Genomic DNA, 17258 nt, shown 5'->3' on the forward strand with positions numbered 1-17258 from the left:
TTGGTATTTCAGTAGCTCTAGAAAGAGATGAATACTACTGAAAGAGATGAATATGTCAATGCTAAGCCATGTATGTTTTAAAAGGCCACATTTCTACACAAATAGTAGGAAAGAAAATTTTGCTTCTTTTTTTTTTTTTTTTTAAGAAAACTTATTTTTATTCTATTATATTGAACACATTGTATCATCCCCACTCATAGCTGCATTCCAAAATAGTTCTTCTGGGAAGCAGGGTTTTAGTTTTGCTGAACATGAATAAAAAAACCAGGCAGAATTCAAAACCAGGAGAAAGAGTCAAGGAAGCATATTTGCTTTTGAGAAGGAAAATATTTATAAACAGTAATAGTTGAGAATCATATAATTTGTTTCTGAAAATTACCTTTTAAAGAGGGCTTTATTTTACATTTGCGTAGTATATGGAATTTTGCAAGAAATATTAATTTTCAAATAACTTGATGTAATAAATAATCATGGAATACTCATTGTCCAAATACAGCAGATAGGACATGTCCACTAAGAGGAATTTTATTTCTCTTAAAATAAAGGGGAAAATCTAAGTTCCTTGAGGCAGAGACTGTGTTGTTGACTATGAAAGTCCTGTGCCTACCATGATACCTGGAAGGAGTCACTCACTCAACAAGTGACATTTTCAAGAGGAATGAAGGAAGGAGTGGAGGAGCCAGTGTGTGAAAACATGCCAAGGTACGGATGTTGGGCTGGTACAAATAAAAACAAAGCCATACATTTCGAAGGTATGCCTCCAAGGTGAGAACGCATAAATATTTACAACTGAAGAGTCATGTGGAAGATGCAAAAAAATCCTGATGTTTAAGAAAAGACAAAAATAACACAAGTGTGAATTGAGATGCTGCAGCACATTTTAGGAACCCTGATGTAACCATTTTAGCAAAAGCACATTGCTAGAGCCACAATTAAGAACACTGGTGTTTGGAGTAATTGGAATGTGGTGAATATAACTTAATGAAATAATGTTTCTTCAAGACTATCAAAAATCTGCTTCTGATTCATAGTCCAAAGTCAAACTTTTGTGGAAGGAGAATACAGAAGGACAAAGAGAAACCACCACCATTAGTGCCTGCACCAGAGCAATTTATTAGTGTAACTTTTTCTTTTTTTTCTTTAAAGATTTCATAACAACTGAAGTATGTACAAAGTCTTACAGCATTTACACCATAAAAAGTTTCCTATTAGCTGATGAAGTCTAAGGTAGCGCTGCTGAGAACTTCAGATGTGGCAAAGGCAATGAGGCAAACCACTTGTAGGTTTCCCTCTCTGCTGCCACATCATAGAGTCAGCTGAGTGACAGCTAACTGTACCACCTGAAAGCCAGGTTATTGGGAAAAAAAGGGGACAAGTTGATAGGCAGCACTAGAGACCATGGGGTGGAAAAGCTACATAGCATTGAAATTCTACAGTTTCCTAGAGCTGTAACAGAGACCCACAGCCTGAGAGAGTAACATATGCAAGACAACAGAATCACGCTGCTCAGATATGGTTCAGCTACCAAGTGTGTTCACTTTTGAATGGGAGGCTCTACTGATATGGCTGGTATTTTCACTTCTGTTCATGTCTTCTGATAGCTCAAACCTGCACAAGCCTCACTCCCTTCCCTTAAATCAAATAACAACAAAGGGAGAAAGAAACAGCATGAAATTAGTAGTTCTCGACAAAAACAAACAAACACAACTTTTTTTTTTTTTTTTTAAAAGGCATTCAGTATTTGTTTTAGGGTGGCCATTCTGTCAAAAGATAGTATTAAAAATTTCTGAAATATCCCAAATCAGAACAACATCAACAAAACCCCCAAACACCCAACCTCCTAGATTTAACCATCCTTCATTTTATCTGATTATCTTTCCTTGGGGTCAGCATTACACAGAACCACCAACATTTACACACTGAATTGGACACAAAACTTAGCATTGTTACCCCAGTGACACTTCACTAAGTGGCAAGAGAATTTCAACATGTAAACGATTAACGTCAGGCTCACCACTTTATTCCACAGAAAACCCAGCCTGGTTCTATGTGTGGTCAGTCACTATCTGTTTGGTAGCAGATCCCATTTACTGTCCCATTGGAATAGTCTCACATGTAGGCAAAGTGGCTTTTTATTTCAAAAAGATTCTGCTCTCAACTTAAAAGCCAGTTGATAAAACTTTTAATTAAGACATAATAGCGCGGGATATAAAAACACAAGAACCACATAAATATTGAAGAAGTCGTATACCATTTTCATGTAAACAGTTTTGCTTAAGAGCAAAGCCCTAATTAGATTCTGGCCTGAAACTTTTGGCAGATGACGCGTGTTAGGCCAGGCTCTGCAGCGATGGTGACGTGGAAGCCAGGTCAGTCCCCATGTTGACAGGCATGCAACTTGAAAACATTGCACAACAAGCAACACAAAGAGTGGAGAAGCTCACAACACTTCAAGGAGACCTCACAACCTTTACAACTGCGTAAGCACAGAGACCCACCCTCCCTCCTTTCCACGCACTGTCTTACACGTGGGAGACCTTCTGTGACTCTCTAGCTTGTTTGATGCTATATAACCACTTGATGATTCTGGCATTTCTTTCGATGGCAGAAATGCCATACGGCACACGGTCATTGGCACTGTCATCATTTCTAAGGTCACTGTTACTGTCCTGAGACTGTTCACAGTCTGAGCTGATCATGCTTGCGCTGCGGAAGTTGAGGGATATTATGTCAGAATTAGCCCTTGCAAAGTTTTCCATTCCCAGGTTTTCCAGCTCTTCCGGGTCCAGTCCACAGTAGTTGAAGAACCTCTCTACGTCCGCGTCCACTCGGAAATATCTGTCACTCAAGTCTGACTTAGACCGCTGGAGGGAGGGTCTTCGGCTGACTCCACAAGCTGGTTCCACAGGGTCGGCCTCGGGGGACTTCATGGTGGCGATGGCTGCGATTTTGGGCTTGGGAGGCAGGGGAGGGGCAGAGCTACTGCAGGGGATGGCCTTGAGGGGCTTCACGCTGGTCACCTTGCGGATGTCCGAAGAGCTGTGGGACACGTGGAGGAAGGACTCGGCTGACTGCTCCAGCAGTCTCCTGCTCACGTGGGAGCCGCCCTCCTGCGGGCTGCCGCGGCCCTGCGTGGGATAGACTTTCAGGGACTCCGCGAAGGAGTGACGGTGCAGGTCGGTGGTGTCCGACCGGTGAGGCGGCCAGTTGCGGGAGCTGTGCTTGTGCCCCGAGCCCGAGCTGGAGCCCTCGGAGCTATTGATGATATTCTTCAGGATCTCCAGCTTGAGGTTCTCCCTCTGCACGCCACTCTCGGTCTTGGCGTGGTTGCCAAATACTTTGAGCGTGGGGCTGCCCAGCGCGCGCTTGGCAGCCGGGCACACCGGGGGCTTGGCCAGCACGGCGGGCTTTACGGGCTCCTGCTTGGCGTTGATCACCTCCTGGCTCTTGACGTACTTGGCCTTGTCGGCCTCCAGCCTCTCCACGGCGCTGAGCCTCTTGGGGTTGGGCTCGGCCTGCCTGCGGAAGTAGTCTGGCCCCTTGTTCAGGATACGCAGGGGCACGGCAGAGGTGAAGGTGCCCGCGGGGCTGACCGGCTTCACCATGCTACCTGTCTGTAGGGTCTCCGTGGGCATGGTGGGCGGTCTTTCCCCGGCAGCCGTGTTGGATGCTCTTCTGGACGCCTCCGCACGGCCTGAATAGACACATGTACATGAAGCGCCAAGGGCAGAGGGTGCAGCCTGGGAGCGAGTGTCAGCAGCAGCGGCCGCAGCAGCGCCTCATCTCACAGCTCATTAACCGCCACGGTGGCTTTCATACACTTTTCTCCCCTTTCAGGCAGCCCTTGCACAAAAAGGCCACAAGCCACAAGTTCCTTTAATCTGCTTCGCTGCCTCCTTTCTTCTCCCTGAAGAGGTGGGAGTCTCCTCCAGGTCTTTGTGTTCAACTGCAGGCAGAGCTGAAACACAAAACAACCAACCGCGGGTTAGGAGGGGCGGGTGACATCACGGCTCTAGCAACAGAGAAACCCCGCAGCGCCCCCGCCCCGCCCCTACGCGGCCGAGGGTCGCGGGCCGCAGCTCAGCAGCTGTTTCCCCAACTGCGCGAGGGGGACAACCCGGGCCTTGCACCCCCGCCTGTGCCGACGCACGGCAGCACAACGCTGTGCTGGGAAGAAAGAAAGGGCTAAGGTTTCCCACGCGCGAACTCTTCCAGCTGCCTCCGGATTGGTGAGATCCGCCTTCTGAACACGCCCGGTTGGCATTTCTTAGCTCAAAACCCAGCAAATACTAGATGAACGTAGGAATGAGGGCTTAGCCAAGTCCGGTTCTCCAGCTCATTACATGCTACTGAGTTCCTACGAATCCCTTCCGTGCCCCCAGTTGCAACGTCGTGAATTATCTCTTTTGCAATGAAGCAAAACTTCTCCCTCCGTACTCCCAATCTCTCAGGAACACTTACAACAATCCCTTTTATAACTTCATAAACTGAAAAGGGCAAGAAATGGGATTGGCAGCAAAGCTACAAAGTTAAAAAAAAAAAACCCCAAAAAACTCAACGTTTCAGTTATCTTACTTTGGCCAACCAATATATTTAAAAACACTTTCTCCTGAAAACCACAAATGTGCATGGAGTTGCTCCCATTAAACACAAGCTTACTTTTTTTTTTTTAACATTAGAAGAAACCTAGAAATACTTCCAGATTTACCATATGAGTAGATAATTTGATTGTCCCTAAGTTATCCATAATTTTTCATACTTAATGAGCAGAAATCAAAAGTTTCTTTATGGTATGTATATTTCCAAATCCCCTAACAGTACTAGGAACAAAGTCTTAAAAGTGTCAATCATACCTAACAATATGTTACTTTAATACTATAGAAAACTTGGGTAATAGGTAAGCTTTCATGGGAAAACTTGACTACCAAGTCAACAACAACAACGAAACCCACCTGTCAATAGTTGAACATTTATCAATATTCCTACTGTAATTCTGTAAGGAGTCTTTTTATTTCATATGCCATATAATATAACACTTACCCCTGCAGCCCCTGGAACAATTCGTCCCATAACCTGTTACTGCAGGCCGAGAACATTTACAAACGCATCAGCACTCCAAAGCAACGGGCTAATGACCTTAACAGCATCTTTGGTTATCATTAGGAATTTTAAGAGAGTAACCTATTCAACTAACATGCCAAATAACTAATTGACAAAATAAATAAAGTCATATTACAACCAAATATGCTGATGTTTCTCCTTATAATTTTCTGAAATTCTTAAATCTCTAAATGCAACCCATCACCAGGTTTTGTTAGAGATAATTTTAGTAATCTGCGAAGGGGTTTGTTCTCATAAAAATATTTTCCTATGCAAGATTTGAGAAACCCCAAGGCAATACCTACGTTAACAATTTCCTTTAATTGTGCGGTTCTATTTTGATACCTTAATTCGGTTTTTTAAAAAAACACCTCCTCCCATTAAGTTGAAATGAGATTGTTTCTTTGAACACATTTTGAATGAACTGCCAGAAGGGAGCCCTGATTCCTCTGGAGGCACAATCTCATCCTCTTTACAGAGGAGACTCAGAGCCAGAGCAGGCAGCAGAGCCTGGGCCAGCGTGCAACTCCGAGGGCATCATACCCGGGAATCTTAGGAGAGGGCTGACTCCAGGGCAATACCAGAAGGTCTGGGGGCACAGTGAGGGGCAGGACCAAGATCTGTACCCTTCAGCTTTGTGCCTGAGGACTAGAGTAGGGAATACCACCCAGTGTGCAGTGGGAGACAAAGTTCACCTCCCTTCTCCTGGGGCACGAGTTAGTTGGACAAGATTCCTTCAATCCCTTCTTCCTTTAAAATCATGAGGTTCTGAGGATCTAAGAATGAAGGAGTTACTTCCAGTTTCAAAATGGCGTGTTGGAATATTGGTGAATGAGTGAACTTTTCTATGGTCCTGCACTGACTGTTCTTAGGCCAATGCTCTCTGAAGATGAGTTGTAGTTCTCATGTAACATTCCTCCTCATGCAGGCCTGTGCTTCTCTTCTAACCATCTTCTCTTCTAGTTCTATCATATTTGGACCAGAAGCCTAAAACACCTACACCACTGGCGTGGCCTTCCATGCACACCTGCATGTCTGTTGAGGTAGGCTTTGGTACTGTTGGCAACACTGAATAAAAAGCCTGACTGTCGATTCACAAGAGTGAGGAACACCAGTCTATCTTCTAGGAAGCATTTTCTAGAAAGCTGCACACTGCTTTCTATATTCATGTGGCAGACACCCTCAGGACGGCTCCTCTAGCACTCGCAATTGTTCCACATCCCTCAACAATTACTTATCTTAAAACCTGTGTGAAAGAATTACGTCAGAAATAGCAATTACCTGCAAGTACTTCATACTTCATTTCCTTTTGGCTTCTACCCCTTCCCACTCCTTCTCTGCTATTCCCAATTTCCCTAATAATTTTCAACAGTGATGATGTTTTGACATGATCATGGTTAGTTTATAGTTTTGATGTGAACTCTGGGAAGGAAAAAAAAAAACAACATCATCTTATTGGAAGACCCAAAAGCAACAGAACAAACTAAATATACTGTTTGGGGTATTGTGGGATACTAAGGCATAATCCAAGTTTTCTACCTGGTTTAGCCAACAAAGTAAACCTACTTCAAAAATAAGCAGGTGACCTAGGTTGCTGTCTCTTGTAATATTTACTTAATCCTTAACTCTGGTTCTTTTATTTTTTAGTGTGAAACAGTGTTGGCAGGGACGGAGCTATATAGTGCTGGAGAAATACTCTGAGTTTTGTAGTGCAGACTTTGTACGAGATAACCATGAGGTCTGTTCAGAGAACACTGTGGCACATGACACTCTACTGGCTGTGGCCTTGCAGTCAGCCCTCTGATGTCCTGAACAGGCCCCCTGAGGTACAGTCAGGCGCTGATGGGATGGTCAGGCAAACCGCCAGGCTGGGAGGGGCTTCGTGTTGTTTTGAGGAAGGAAAATTAGATCTTGGCCCCGTAAGGTTTCATCAACAAAAATAATTATGTAGCCTTGCCTGATCCTTGACTTATGACTCAGGACGGAGAACACAGCCTGTGGGTGGGAGAAACTTCCATTCACAAACCATCTTGGCTATATTCTACCCTGTTTAGCATCCATTTGAAATTTCATGAAGGGATAAAAAGGACTGGGGAAAATAAACTTGGCAAAGCCAAAGTGCTAAATGGTTCGCAAATCAGAACAGATATGAACTCAAATGCAATCTGGCCTGGGGGTGATGGTGGCGGGCGGGTGGTGGGGGGAGCACATCATCTGTGGGGGAGTCCTGGTCTGTGCAGGGAGAACACGTGGCACATAGAGCCAGCTGGGGGACAAAGGACCCAAGGACAAGGAAGAAGAGCAATGTTATCTCCCACTACTCACTCTAGTGGTGCTTCTCAAACTTTAATGGGCCTGTAAACCCCTCGAGGATCTCCTTAAAGCACAGTCGGATTTGGTAGATTTCGAGTGAGGCCCAGATTATGCATTTCTCCCCAGATCCCAGGTGATGCTGTTTGTTGCCTTTGAGTATAGCAACAGGAAAGGGGGGAAGCCCATTTCTGTGCTAGCCAGCATCCCATTAGAACCCAAATGCCTCCAGCACAGAGGAAACAGGCCAAAGTTTCTTGTCTCTGAATGAGCAAAAGTCTGAGCTTTTTAGGCACAGAAATAGCAATCTCAGAGAATTCCAAGTTTTTAAAACCAAAGTGGCCTGAACCTTTCTAACTTCCAATCTGCCAGCTCCTCACAGGTGCAGTCAGGTGAACAGGACCCTCAGCTTAACCATAACCTTGGGGAGACTCAAGAACATTTGCAATCCTGGAGGTGGTTAGATATAGAGAATGAACCTCATACACAGTTTATTTGGAAAAAAAATGCTAAAGCCAAAGTTCCTGTAATCCGGGCAATTTGTGCCTCCAAGCCTCTGAGGCCAGGCAGATAATGGGAGAGTGTGTGGCCTGGGGAAAGGAGCTCCCAGCTACGGGCTGCCATGGGGAATGTGGTTCATTGTTGACACAGCAGCAAATCCAGAGCTCTGCACAAACTCTCCCGATTTAAAAATTCAATATTAAAAACACTGTTGGCCAAATTCGGGCTGCTGTTTTGTTAGTTCCTCTTTAAAGAGTGCTTCTCGTAACGAAAAAGAAAAGGATAGTTAAATGCCTAATTAGTTTTTAAATTTTAAGTAGGAAAGAAAGCAATGGAGTTAGAGCAAGGGCCCTGGGAACTGAACACAACCTGGATTCACCCACAGAAGTTTCTATGTGAGAATGAGTAATTCCCCTGTGTCTCACAGCAGGAAAAGGGGGTTACTGAAAGAGCAAGCCTGAGTAATTGAGCTCTAAGTCACCTGACATCTAAGTGTCTTGATTTTCTTATCTATAAAAACAAATGTGTTGAATCTGGTGAGCTGAAAAATGTCTTCAGCTCAAACATTCTTGGGAGCAAATAAAAGAAGCAATTTACCTTTGAAGTTATTAAGAATTCTAGAACTGATTCTTCTAGTTTCCTAACATGCCAGATAACAAAACGTTTACAATATGTGTAAAACTGTTCTCTGGAACACTGCTTTTTGATTTTTCTGGTAACAGTATTTGTGCATACTGACTTGAAGCATCAGGTTCCAACTTGACTCCGATCACTCTCATATCTATACTCTTGGCTTCCCTTTTAAGAACAGTCACATCCTTGTCTTTGAACTAAAAATGCAGTTTCCCACGGCAATGTTAACTTTTGGATTCATTACAAATGGAAGACAGATGCACTTACAATACAAGAGTACTCACTGAATTATGGCTGTGTTCAATCAATTAGTACCTATTGGTGGAGTAATTATGTGTAAGACATAGAAAAATCCTGAACTTAAAGATTCAAAATGCATTTGATAAATGTGAATTGAATGAATGATGTAGAAAATAAATTCAGCAGGACTGTGGCAAAGGACTTGAAGGTAAAAGAAGGGTAAGGAGGAGACGAACTCCAATAAAGACCCAGGAGGCGAGGCCATCCCTCATCAGGGCAGCTTTTGAGTTCATGGTACATTCAAGACACTCTGATGGCTGGTTTGGAGTGCTAGGGGACACCGGTAAGAGACCAGCTAGGTATAGGGGAAAGGCAGATGACTTTGGATTTTATGAGGTAATTGAGCATTAGTGACATGGTCATACGTGTATTTTTTTTAAACTCCTCTGGCTGCAGTATGGGGACAGGATGAGTGGGGATTAAGTGTGGCTGCAGAGAGGTGGGTCAGAGCTTCCCAGGGGAGGGGACATGGCAGCTGGGCTCTGAGCACCGCCCAATATGGCACTGCCTATGGTTCTGCCCTGTAATGGTTGAGTACCCTTGGGCAGGTCACTTTATCTTCTCGTGCCTCAGATTTCCCATCTGGAAAATGGGGATAGCAATAGTACCTACCTTTTTAGGGTTTTTTGAGTGGGTTAAATAAGAGCACACAGGCATTTTCATTTACTTCACTCTTACCAGGAGGGTGGCTTTAGGATGGATAAAAGAGTGGACAGTTTCAAGGGATGTTTAAGAGACACACTGGGCTGAACTGGGAGACAGGCAGGATGCGAAGCGGGAGGAGGTGCATGTTGAGGATGAGTCATTCCCAGCTTCCCACTTGACTACAGAGAAGTGGCTGGCAGGAAGTATATACTTTCCTCTCTAATCCTTGCTCCCTTCCTCCTCTGCACCCTGGGCTTAAGCCAAACAGAACTACAACTACAGTGGTCTCTCACCCACTGTGTCCACTCCTGCTGCTCCCTCTGCCTGAGCCATTTTTAACCAACAGCAATGCCATTCCATTGCCTCCTTTATTTATCCATTTTATTTAGACACTAATTACTATTATTATTATTATTATTATTATTTTGAGACGGAGTCTCGCTGTTGCCCAGGCTGGAGTGCAGTGGTGCAATCCTGGCTCACTGCAAGCTCTGCCTCCTGGGTTCATGCCATTCTCCTGCCTCAGCCTTCCGAGTAGCTGGGAGTACAGGCACCCGCCACCACGCTCGGCTAATTTTTTTTGTATTTTTAGTAGAGACAGGGTTTCACCATGTTAGCCAGGATGGTCTCGATTTCCTGACCTTGTGATCCACCCGCCTCGGTCTCCCAAAGTATTTATTCATTTTAATTAATAAGATATGCTCTCCTTTTCAACATCTTCCCTTTTCCTTCTCTTCCAAGCACATCACCACTTTCATTAACCTCTTTTATACTGTGAGCATAACTTGTAAAGAATGCAAAGTGGAGAAAATGAAAGAGCAAATGGAGGAGTAAAAGGCACGCACCAAAAGAGACTGATTTTGCACACTATAAATTGGACAGAAAGTATGAAATCAGAGTGTCACCCATCTGGAAACATTAAGTCAAAACCACCACCCTTTCAGGACCTGCACTTTTCCAATTACTGAATGCTGTGTCTTTTTCCTTCTTATCTCCATGGTGAAATCCTTCACCATCTATAATTCTGATGGCTGAATCTTCTCTTTCTGACCTTAGTATTGCCATTAGCAATCAGCTCCAGATTGCAAGCAAAATAATCTTCTGGACAACAACACTATCATGTTATAAATTTTTTAAAACCACAGACTTTTCCTAATAATATTTAAACTTCTGATTCCAGTATTCTAGTCATATTTTAGCGTACTCTTTCAGCTGACTAGAGTAGGTTTTCCAATGTTATTTAATAAAGTATCCTCTTGCTCTAGGTTTCCATTATTTTGTTTTAATTGGGCACTTTAATTTTTTCGACAAAGATGAGTAAATCATTTCTCCACTTTTTCAGCAACTTTTTAAAGTCTGGTTTCTTTTGACACATCTACTCTATATGACCGGAGGATGGGAAGTAAATGTAGAACCAGGTGTAGAGATGCAGGGAAGGCCAACTTTTACCTTCTAACGTTTTTACAGATACAGTTCAAGGAAAGTCCACCCCAGTGGTGCTCCTGAGGTGTGCTGAGGCATACTAGTGCAACAGAACAAAACTCGCACAGGCATGTCGATCAAATGGAAAAGTTATTTTGATGTTAAGTGAATATGCACTACGTTGTGGCAGGATCCTCCAAGTGGCAAGTCAGGAGGGAGTGGACTGGGTACAATTTGTTACCCACAAAGGTTTCACATGATGTCAGGTGGGCAAAGCAAGCTACCAAGTCTACTGGAATAGGAATAGCTTTGCCTGAAGCCCTTCACTCGGTGCTCAGGTACACAATGGTGGCCACAGCGTCCTCTCATCTCACACTGGCTGGGGCTGAATTCAAGGGCACCCAAAAAAGCCCAACACAGGCCCCTTGGAGCTGAGGAGCCTGGGAACTGGCTTATACCTCCAGTCTGAGAAGTCTAAGAGCAGAGTCTGTAATGGACTCTCTAACCAGACCGCACAGGCAGGATGAAGCTGCCTTTCCACAGGCACAAAAATGAGGGTTTGCTCCGCCCACATATGTGCCGGGGAAAGGTGGTCTGGGAGTATTCTCACAGAAGTCCCTTCAAAGGAGGCCAACAGAAAAAATGCCCGCCCAAAGCCCTCCTTTGAGAAGGCTGGGGGCATCCGCTAGCTGAGGAGAGGCGTGGCTGCCTCCACAGAACCTAAAAGCTCCCAGAGAGAACCAGCTCTGAAATGCGCCATGCCCAGGGGACATCGATTCCCGCTTAAGAGCCACGGAGAGAAACCTTGTCACCTCCGCTGAACGCTCTGTCCGTCCCTTGCTCATTATGCAATTCGGGGCCTGCCCAGTAGAGGCTGGTAGAGCCGTCTGATAAGGAGCAGGAGAGGAGCTGGAGCAAGAAAAGGGGAAAATGATGTTTGTTAACTACCTTCTTCACAGGGTCTCCAAGCCAACGCAGGCCTGAGCTGGGAGAAGAGAAACCAATTTAACTGGACCAGAGGTGGAGTTTTGATCTTGATGTGAGGCAGCACTCTTCCATGCCTGAAACTGATCCGGGGACTCTAAATTATTGAAGATGAACGGAAAAGGCTACAGGTCCTGTCTGAGATTTCATCCAGGCATAGAAATGAAAATTCAGTGGGGTAAATGCTTAGGGCATGGAAAAAGAACACAGGACACTTGACCCTGAGCAAGTTTCTCCAGCTGGTGTACCTGAGTTTCATCATTTATGGAACATTGATAACCATGATTCCTACACTTCATTGGCTGGGGTGAGAATTCCTTGAGGTGACACATGAAAGTGCTCAGTGAGGAGCTCAGCCCGGAAATTGTTCGGTAAATGTAAGCAATTTTTTTTTTTTTTTAAAGACGGAGTCTCATTGTATTGCCCAGGCTGGAGTACAATGGCTCAATCTTGGCTTACTGCAACCTCTGTCTCCTGGGTTCAAGAGATTCTCCTGTCTCAGCCTCCTGAGTAGCTGCGATTACAGGTGCCTGCCACTATGCCTGGCTAATTTTTGGTATTTTTAGTAGAGACGGGGTTTTACCGTGTTGGCCAGGCTGGTCTCAAACTCCTGACCTAAGGTGATCCACCCGCCTCGGCCTCCCAAAGTGCTGGGATTACAGGCATAAGCCACCGTGCCTGGCCAATGTAAGCTATTATTAAATGCTGTCCCCAGTGTCTGCAGCTTGGCACTGATAATCACCATCATTAGATTTCAAGCTTTATGGTAAGTGAATGATCTTTTGTCTTAAAATGATTCCATTACTCTCAAGTGATAGAGCCTGTGCTATTTCTGTCAAAGAGGACTGACCGTGCAGTTTCTGGCTAAAAGGTCACTTGTATGACCCCATTTTTATTTGAGTTACAGAGAAAATATGTGGTTTCAAATTTCAAAGCAAACAGTTACATGAGTGAAACAGGCTAAAGTAAACAATAAAGCCATTATTACAAATGAAATCTGGTAGTAGGAGAAAAATAGCAGGTCAAACCTCAATCCATGATGGATTCTTTACTTTAATGTCATTCTCCAAGGTCATTTAGAGAAGTCATCCACATGCTTCATTTTCATTTGTAAGTAAAGCGATTAACAAAAATGTTAGAAGTTTCTTTTAAAATGTTTTCCTCCTATTTAAGACAACTATAATGAAACAGAGAGTCAGAAAAAATTTTCACATTTCTAGCTCAACATTCTTCCTTGGCCTAAGGTAAGGAATGTGTTATTGTAAGAGGGCCCCCAACTTGCATCAGTGAGGGGGAGCCTTGCCTTTTACCTGGGATTACAGAAATCAATGCTGTGCATAACCAGTGCCAAGAATCACTTGGAAATATAATGACTTGCTTGATGAAAATTACTATAAGTAATTAAAAAGCAGGGCTACTAGAATTCCTTTATGCAAATATAGTAAGAATGCCTGCCCCACCCAAACAAACATAAAATGATCCCCTTTCTGCCAGCGTTTCCTCTCTTGTGGAGAGCTTTATGTGGCTTCATATTCAGTTGTGACAATGTATGAGGCCATGACCAAATATTAAATGAATGTGGAGTTCAAGGGACCACTGTCATTTTTTTACAGACTAGTCTACTCGAGTCACAGAGTTTATAAGACTTGGTGGGCCAGGCGTGGTGGCTCACACCTGTAATCCCAGCACTTTGGGAGGCCAAGGTGGGCGGATCACGAGGTCAGGAGACCGAGACCATCCTGGCCAACACGGTGAAACCCCCTAAAAACACAAAAATTAGCTGGGCGTGGCAGCACCTGCCTGTAATCCCAGCTACTTGGGAGGCTGAGGCAGGAAAATTGCTTGAGCCTGGGAGACAGAGGTTGCAGTAAGCCGAGATCACGCCACTGAACTCCAGCCTGGAGACAGAGCTAAACTCCATCTCAAAAAAAAAAAAAAAAAAAAAAAAAAAAAAAGACTCGCTGGCTACTGTGAGTCTGAGAGTTAGTGAGTTCCCCATTTTGGGTGAACCAGGCACAACTTCCAGCAGCAGTAATAACAACTCAACTAACTCGGTGATTATAAAGTCTGGTAGTAACTCCTGCAGTTCATAAGGCTTTGTGCTGTGAGTTCCCACACCTCATCTCAGCCAGCCTCCTTAACAGGCGGTCTGATCCCCTTGCATAGAGGAGAGGGTGAGTACTGGTGAGCAGCAGAGAGAGCCCAGACCAGAACCCAGGGTGGTGTGGATCTGGGGAGCCGTGCCCAGTGCTTCTACCAAGGTCGATTTTAAGAGTCTGCACTTTGCATGTTACTGCTTTCTCCTTTAGCTGTGTAAACTTGTACTCTAGGGCGAATCTAGCACAAATGATAAGAAAGTTTACTGTGCCAATATACACAGAACATTTATTTTTGAAAAAAATTGTAATTTATAGTAAACAGCCTTAGGGCAGAAGATGATATTTACTCTTAAATAAAATGTGTTATAATAAAATTATGAAACATTTAAACTTGAAGGGAGAAAAAGCAGTATTTTGGGGGAATTCCTCTGTGAGTGTATTAGATAAATTGCTACATAAATTATGTTAAAAAATTACCTGTTAGTAATGACCACTTCTTATTAAGCACATACAATGTCCCCGGAACTGAAATAATGCCCCGTTAGTAATGACCATTTCTTATTAGGCACATATGTTGTGCTGTAATAATGCCTTTCGCACATTTTTAAGTTCCATCCTGCAAATATCTCTAAACCAAGTGTTGTTATCCCCATTTTACAGATGAGGAAACTGATGTCCAGAGACATTAAAGAGGTTGTCTAAGATGTTCAGCTACGGAGGGGCGAGGGCTTCATACCAAAGTGGGTACAAGGATGGTTTGGCTTACCCCACCTTGTCACATTGTAGCTTCAGCTGTTAAAGAGATACATATGAAGCATCAAATGTATTTTTAAATGCTTTATATTAAAGTAATATGGCTCAGGAACCCACACTAATTATATTTTACTTCTGAAAATCTACTCTTTTGGCCATTCACTGTTTAGTATTAATACCAGCTTCCTCCAGAGGGTGAAGGAGGAAAAAAAAAACCCTTGATTTTTTTGTTAAATCAAATAACCATGCTACTTGTTAACAGCTTAAATGCACAAAAGAGAAGGTAAAACATTTATAAATTGAGTTCTGTTCATTTTAAATTTTCCTTCTTTATGTTACTGACTGTGGATCTATCAAAGTTGGCTGAACTTTGATGAAACTAATGAAAGATTTGAAAAAGAACAGTAATGTAAGACTGGTTTCATTCTATCTTACTGCACAGAACATATGAAGAGCAGAGATCACTTAATTTTACTGCTATTTTTACTAAAGCTCTCAGCTATACACATAGTAGGCATTAATTCAAACGTTCACGGAGCTGAACTAAAATGTTAAGCATTCAGTAGAATATCTAGCACACTCTTTCATATTGTAAAGGCCCAGTGAAAATGTCAGATAAAATCTTGGGAAGTGAAGTTGGGAATGTGTATATATTTGAAATGATACTCCAAGTACCTCCTTTTGATTGGAGATTATGGTGCAATAGAAAGCAAATACACGGAGACTGTTTATTCACAACCGAAGAAACACTTTAGCACTGAATTGTGCTTAGAGCACAAATAAGGGGCAAAAGGAAATGAATACAAGGTAGAATTTTACAGCAGAACCAGTAAGTTCACTTAAAAAAATAGTGAATATTGTTGATCTCATTTGTCAAGAAACACCTAGAATTATTTTCCATCTCTTGAAGAGTTCTTTGTATAGCAGTTGTTAGAACAACTAGTTCTTTGCCTTAAGTATATTCTGAAAAGAACAGTTTTATTTTTCACTTCTATGGATTCAGACTGAACTGTGGGATAAATAATCTTCAAAATAAGACATGTAAGACTATAGACACCTATTTCTTGCAGCACATATTTTCATCTTTCCAGCACTTAACATATCTTACATAAAATTATATTTTCAAGCCTAGAATGCTAAAGGTAAGGCTTCATCACAATTTGCACTTGAAGTATTATTTTTGGGTTCAAGTGACAGGAAGCTCAGCAATGACTAATAAGTTCATCCACCTTGCCTAGGCCCAGTTCAGCTCTGCCGTGAAGCTCCTTCAAAGGAAAGTAGCAGGCTTGGGCTCCACTGGGCAGAGCTAGGTTGGGTCCAGCTGTGCCTGAAGGTAGGCACTGCCTTAGGAGGGAGAGGAGAGACTGGTATCAGGGGGATGCAGGTCTGCGACCACAGGCTCTGTCCCCTCTATTCAGCTTCCTTCGACCAAGACGCCCTCCTCCTTCCCAGGCTCTCTGATACCTGCCTCCACATTCTGCGCTCTCTCCTGGAATCCACTGCCCTGCTTGAGTCTTCCAAGCTGAAAAAAGAGTCAACAAAACTACAGGGAAGCCTTTTCTGACCTCTCATTCTGAGTCCCATCCTTCCTCCTGGGCTCTTGCCTTACGGTCCTCATTCCCGAATGGTGAGTGGTGGTAATGACCCTCCTCCCCGAAGGATGGGACACCTGAGGGCAGCTGCCTGGCTCCTGCCTGCCCAGCACAGCAGGTACTGGAGGACAGCAGAGTTTGGAATCTCTTGTAGAGATTTTCGTGTGACATGTGCTTAGTTCAGGATGTGCCTTTGCCCCGAGATAAAAGAATACAAATCTAAAAACCTCACCTAATGTGTTATGAAAGTGGCTTTGTTCACTTACCGGTCTCCCGACTCGCGCCTGCTATCAAAAAGAAAAAAAAAAAAATCGAGCTCACTTAAGGGGCTCTCTAAGGATTATAATAATCTAAAACCATCATTAAAAGTAATCTGATCAATACGCTAAAAAATTACAGACATTGTTGAATGGGCAAAATACATCTTTCATTAGATATGAAAACTCTGCCTTCAATATACATTAAAATAAAATGTACCTTTTTTTACACGATTCCATCATGCTTTCATGTTAAAATGATACCACCTGCTTCTGTCTTGGTTAACATTTAAGCTTCTCATTCCTGTTTACTACAGAAAAGTAACTCCCCAAAGTGAAAAAGGGAGTTGGCTTTTAGAAACGGTTCTTTTATTCTCAGTCTCTAGCTTTGTTGTTGTTGACTGGGAAAGGAAGTTTTCTCCTGTGTTTTCACAAGAGCGAGCATAATTTTGCTGCAGTAAAAGGTAGTTGCTGATGTCTGGTGCCTCGTGATCTCTTAAGCTTTTGATTCTGGGCACAGGCATCTTCAATGTAAGAAGAGGAACACAGCAGCAATCATTTGTTGGCTACCTGTCACCCGCCGGACCTCATGCCAGGCAGGGTGGATGTCTTCTATTTACCTGCCCTGCCCAGCACCTGTCATTCTCCCACTTGACAGATGG

At 43.5% G+C, this 17258-nt stretch overlaps 1 protein-coding gene across 5 annotated transcripts in view; it reads right to left on the reverse strand.

Annotated features, from left to right (window-relative positions):
• Positions 1–1089: 1089 nt before the first annotated feature.
• LOC105482253 (family with sequence similarity 110 member B) overlaps positions 1090–17258 on the reverse strand; it is a 152159-nt gene continuing 135990 nt past the window's right edge. For all 5 annotated transcript variants that reach the window (XM_011742282.3, XM_011742279.3, XM_011742281.3 and 2 more), the window contains one exon: positions 1090–3958. In XM_011742282.3, coding sequence (XP_011740584.2) covers positions 2523–3635 — 1113 coding nt within the window. In that variant the 5' untranslated portion in view covers positions 3636–3958 and the 3' untranslated portion in view covers positions 1090–2522. The remainder of the gene's footprint in view (positions 3959–17258) is intronic.

Source organism: Macaca nemestrina, chromosome 8 (genome assembly GCF_043159975.1).
Source record: "Macaca nemestrina isolate mMacNem1 chromosome 8, mMacNem.hap1, whole genome shotgun sequence".
Classification (NCBI taxonomy): domain Eukaryota; kingdom Metazoa; phylum Chordata; class Mammalia; order Primates; family Cercopithecidae; genus Macaca; species Macaca nemestrina.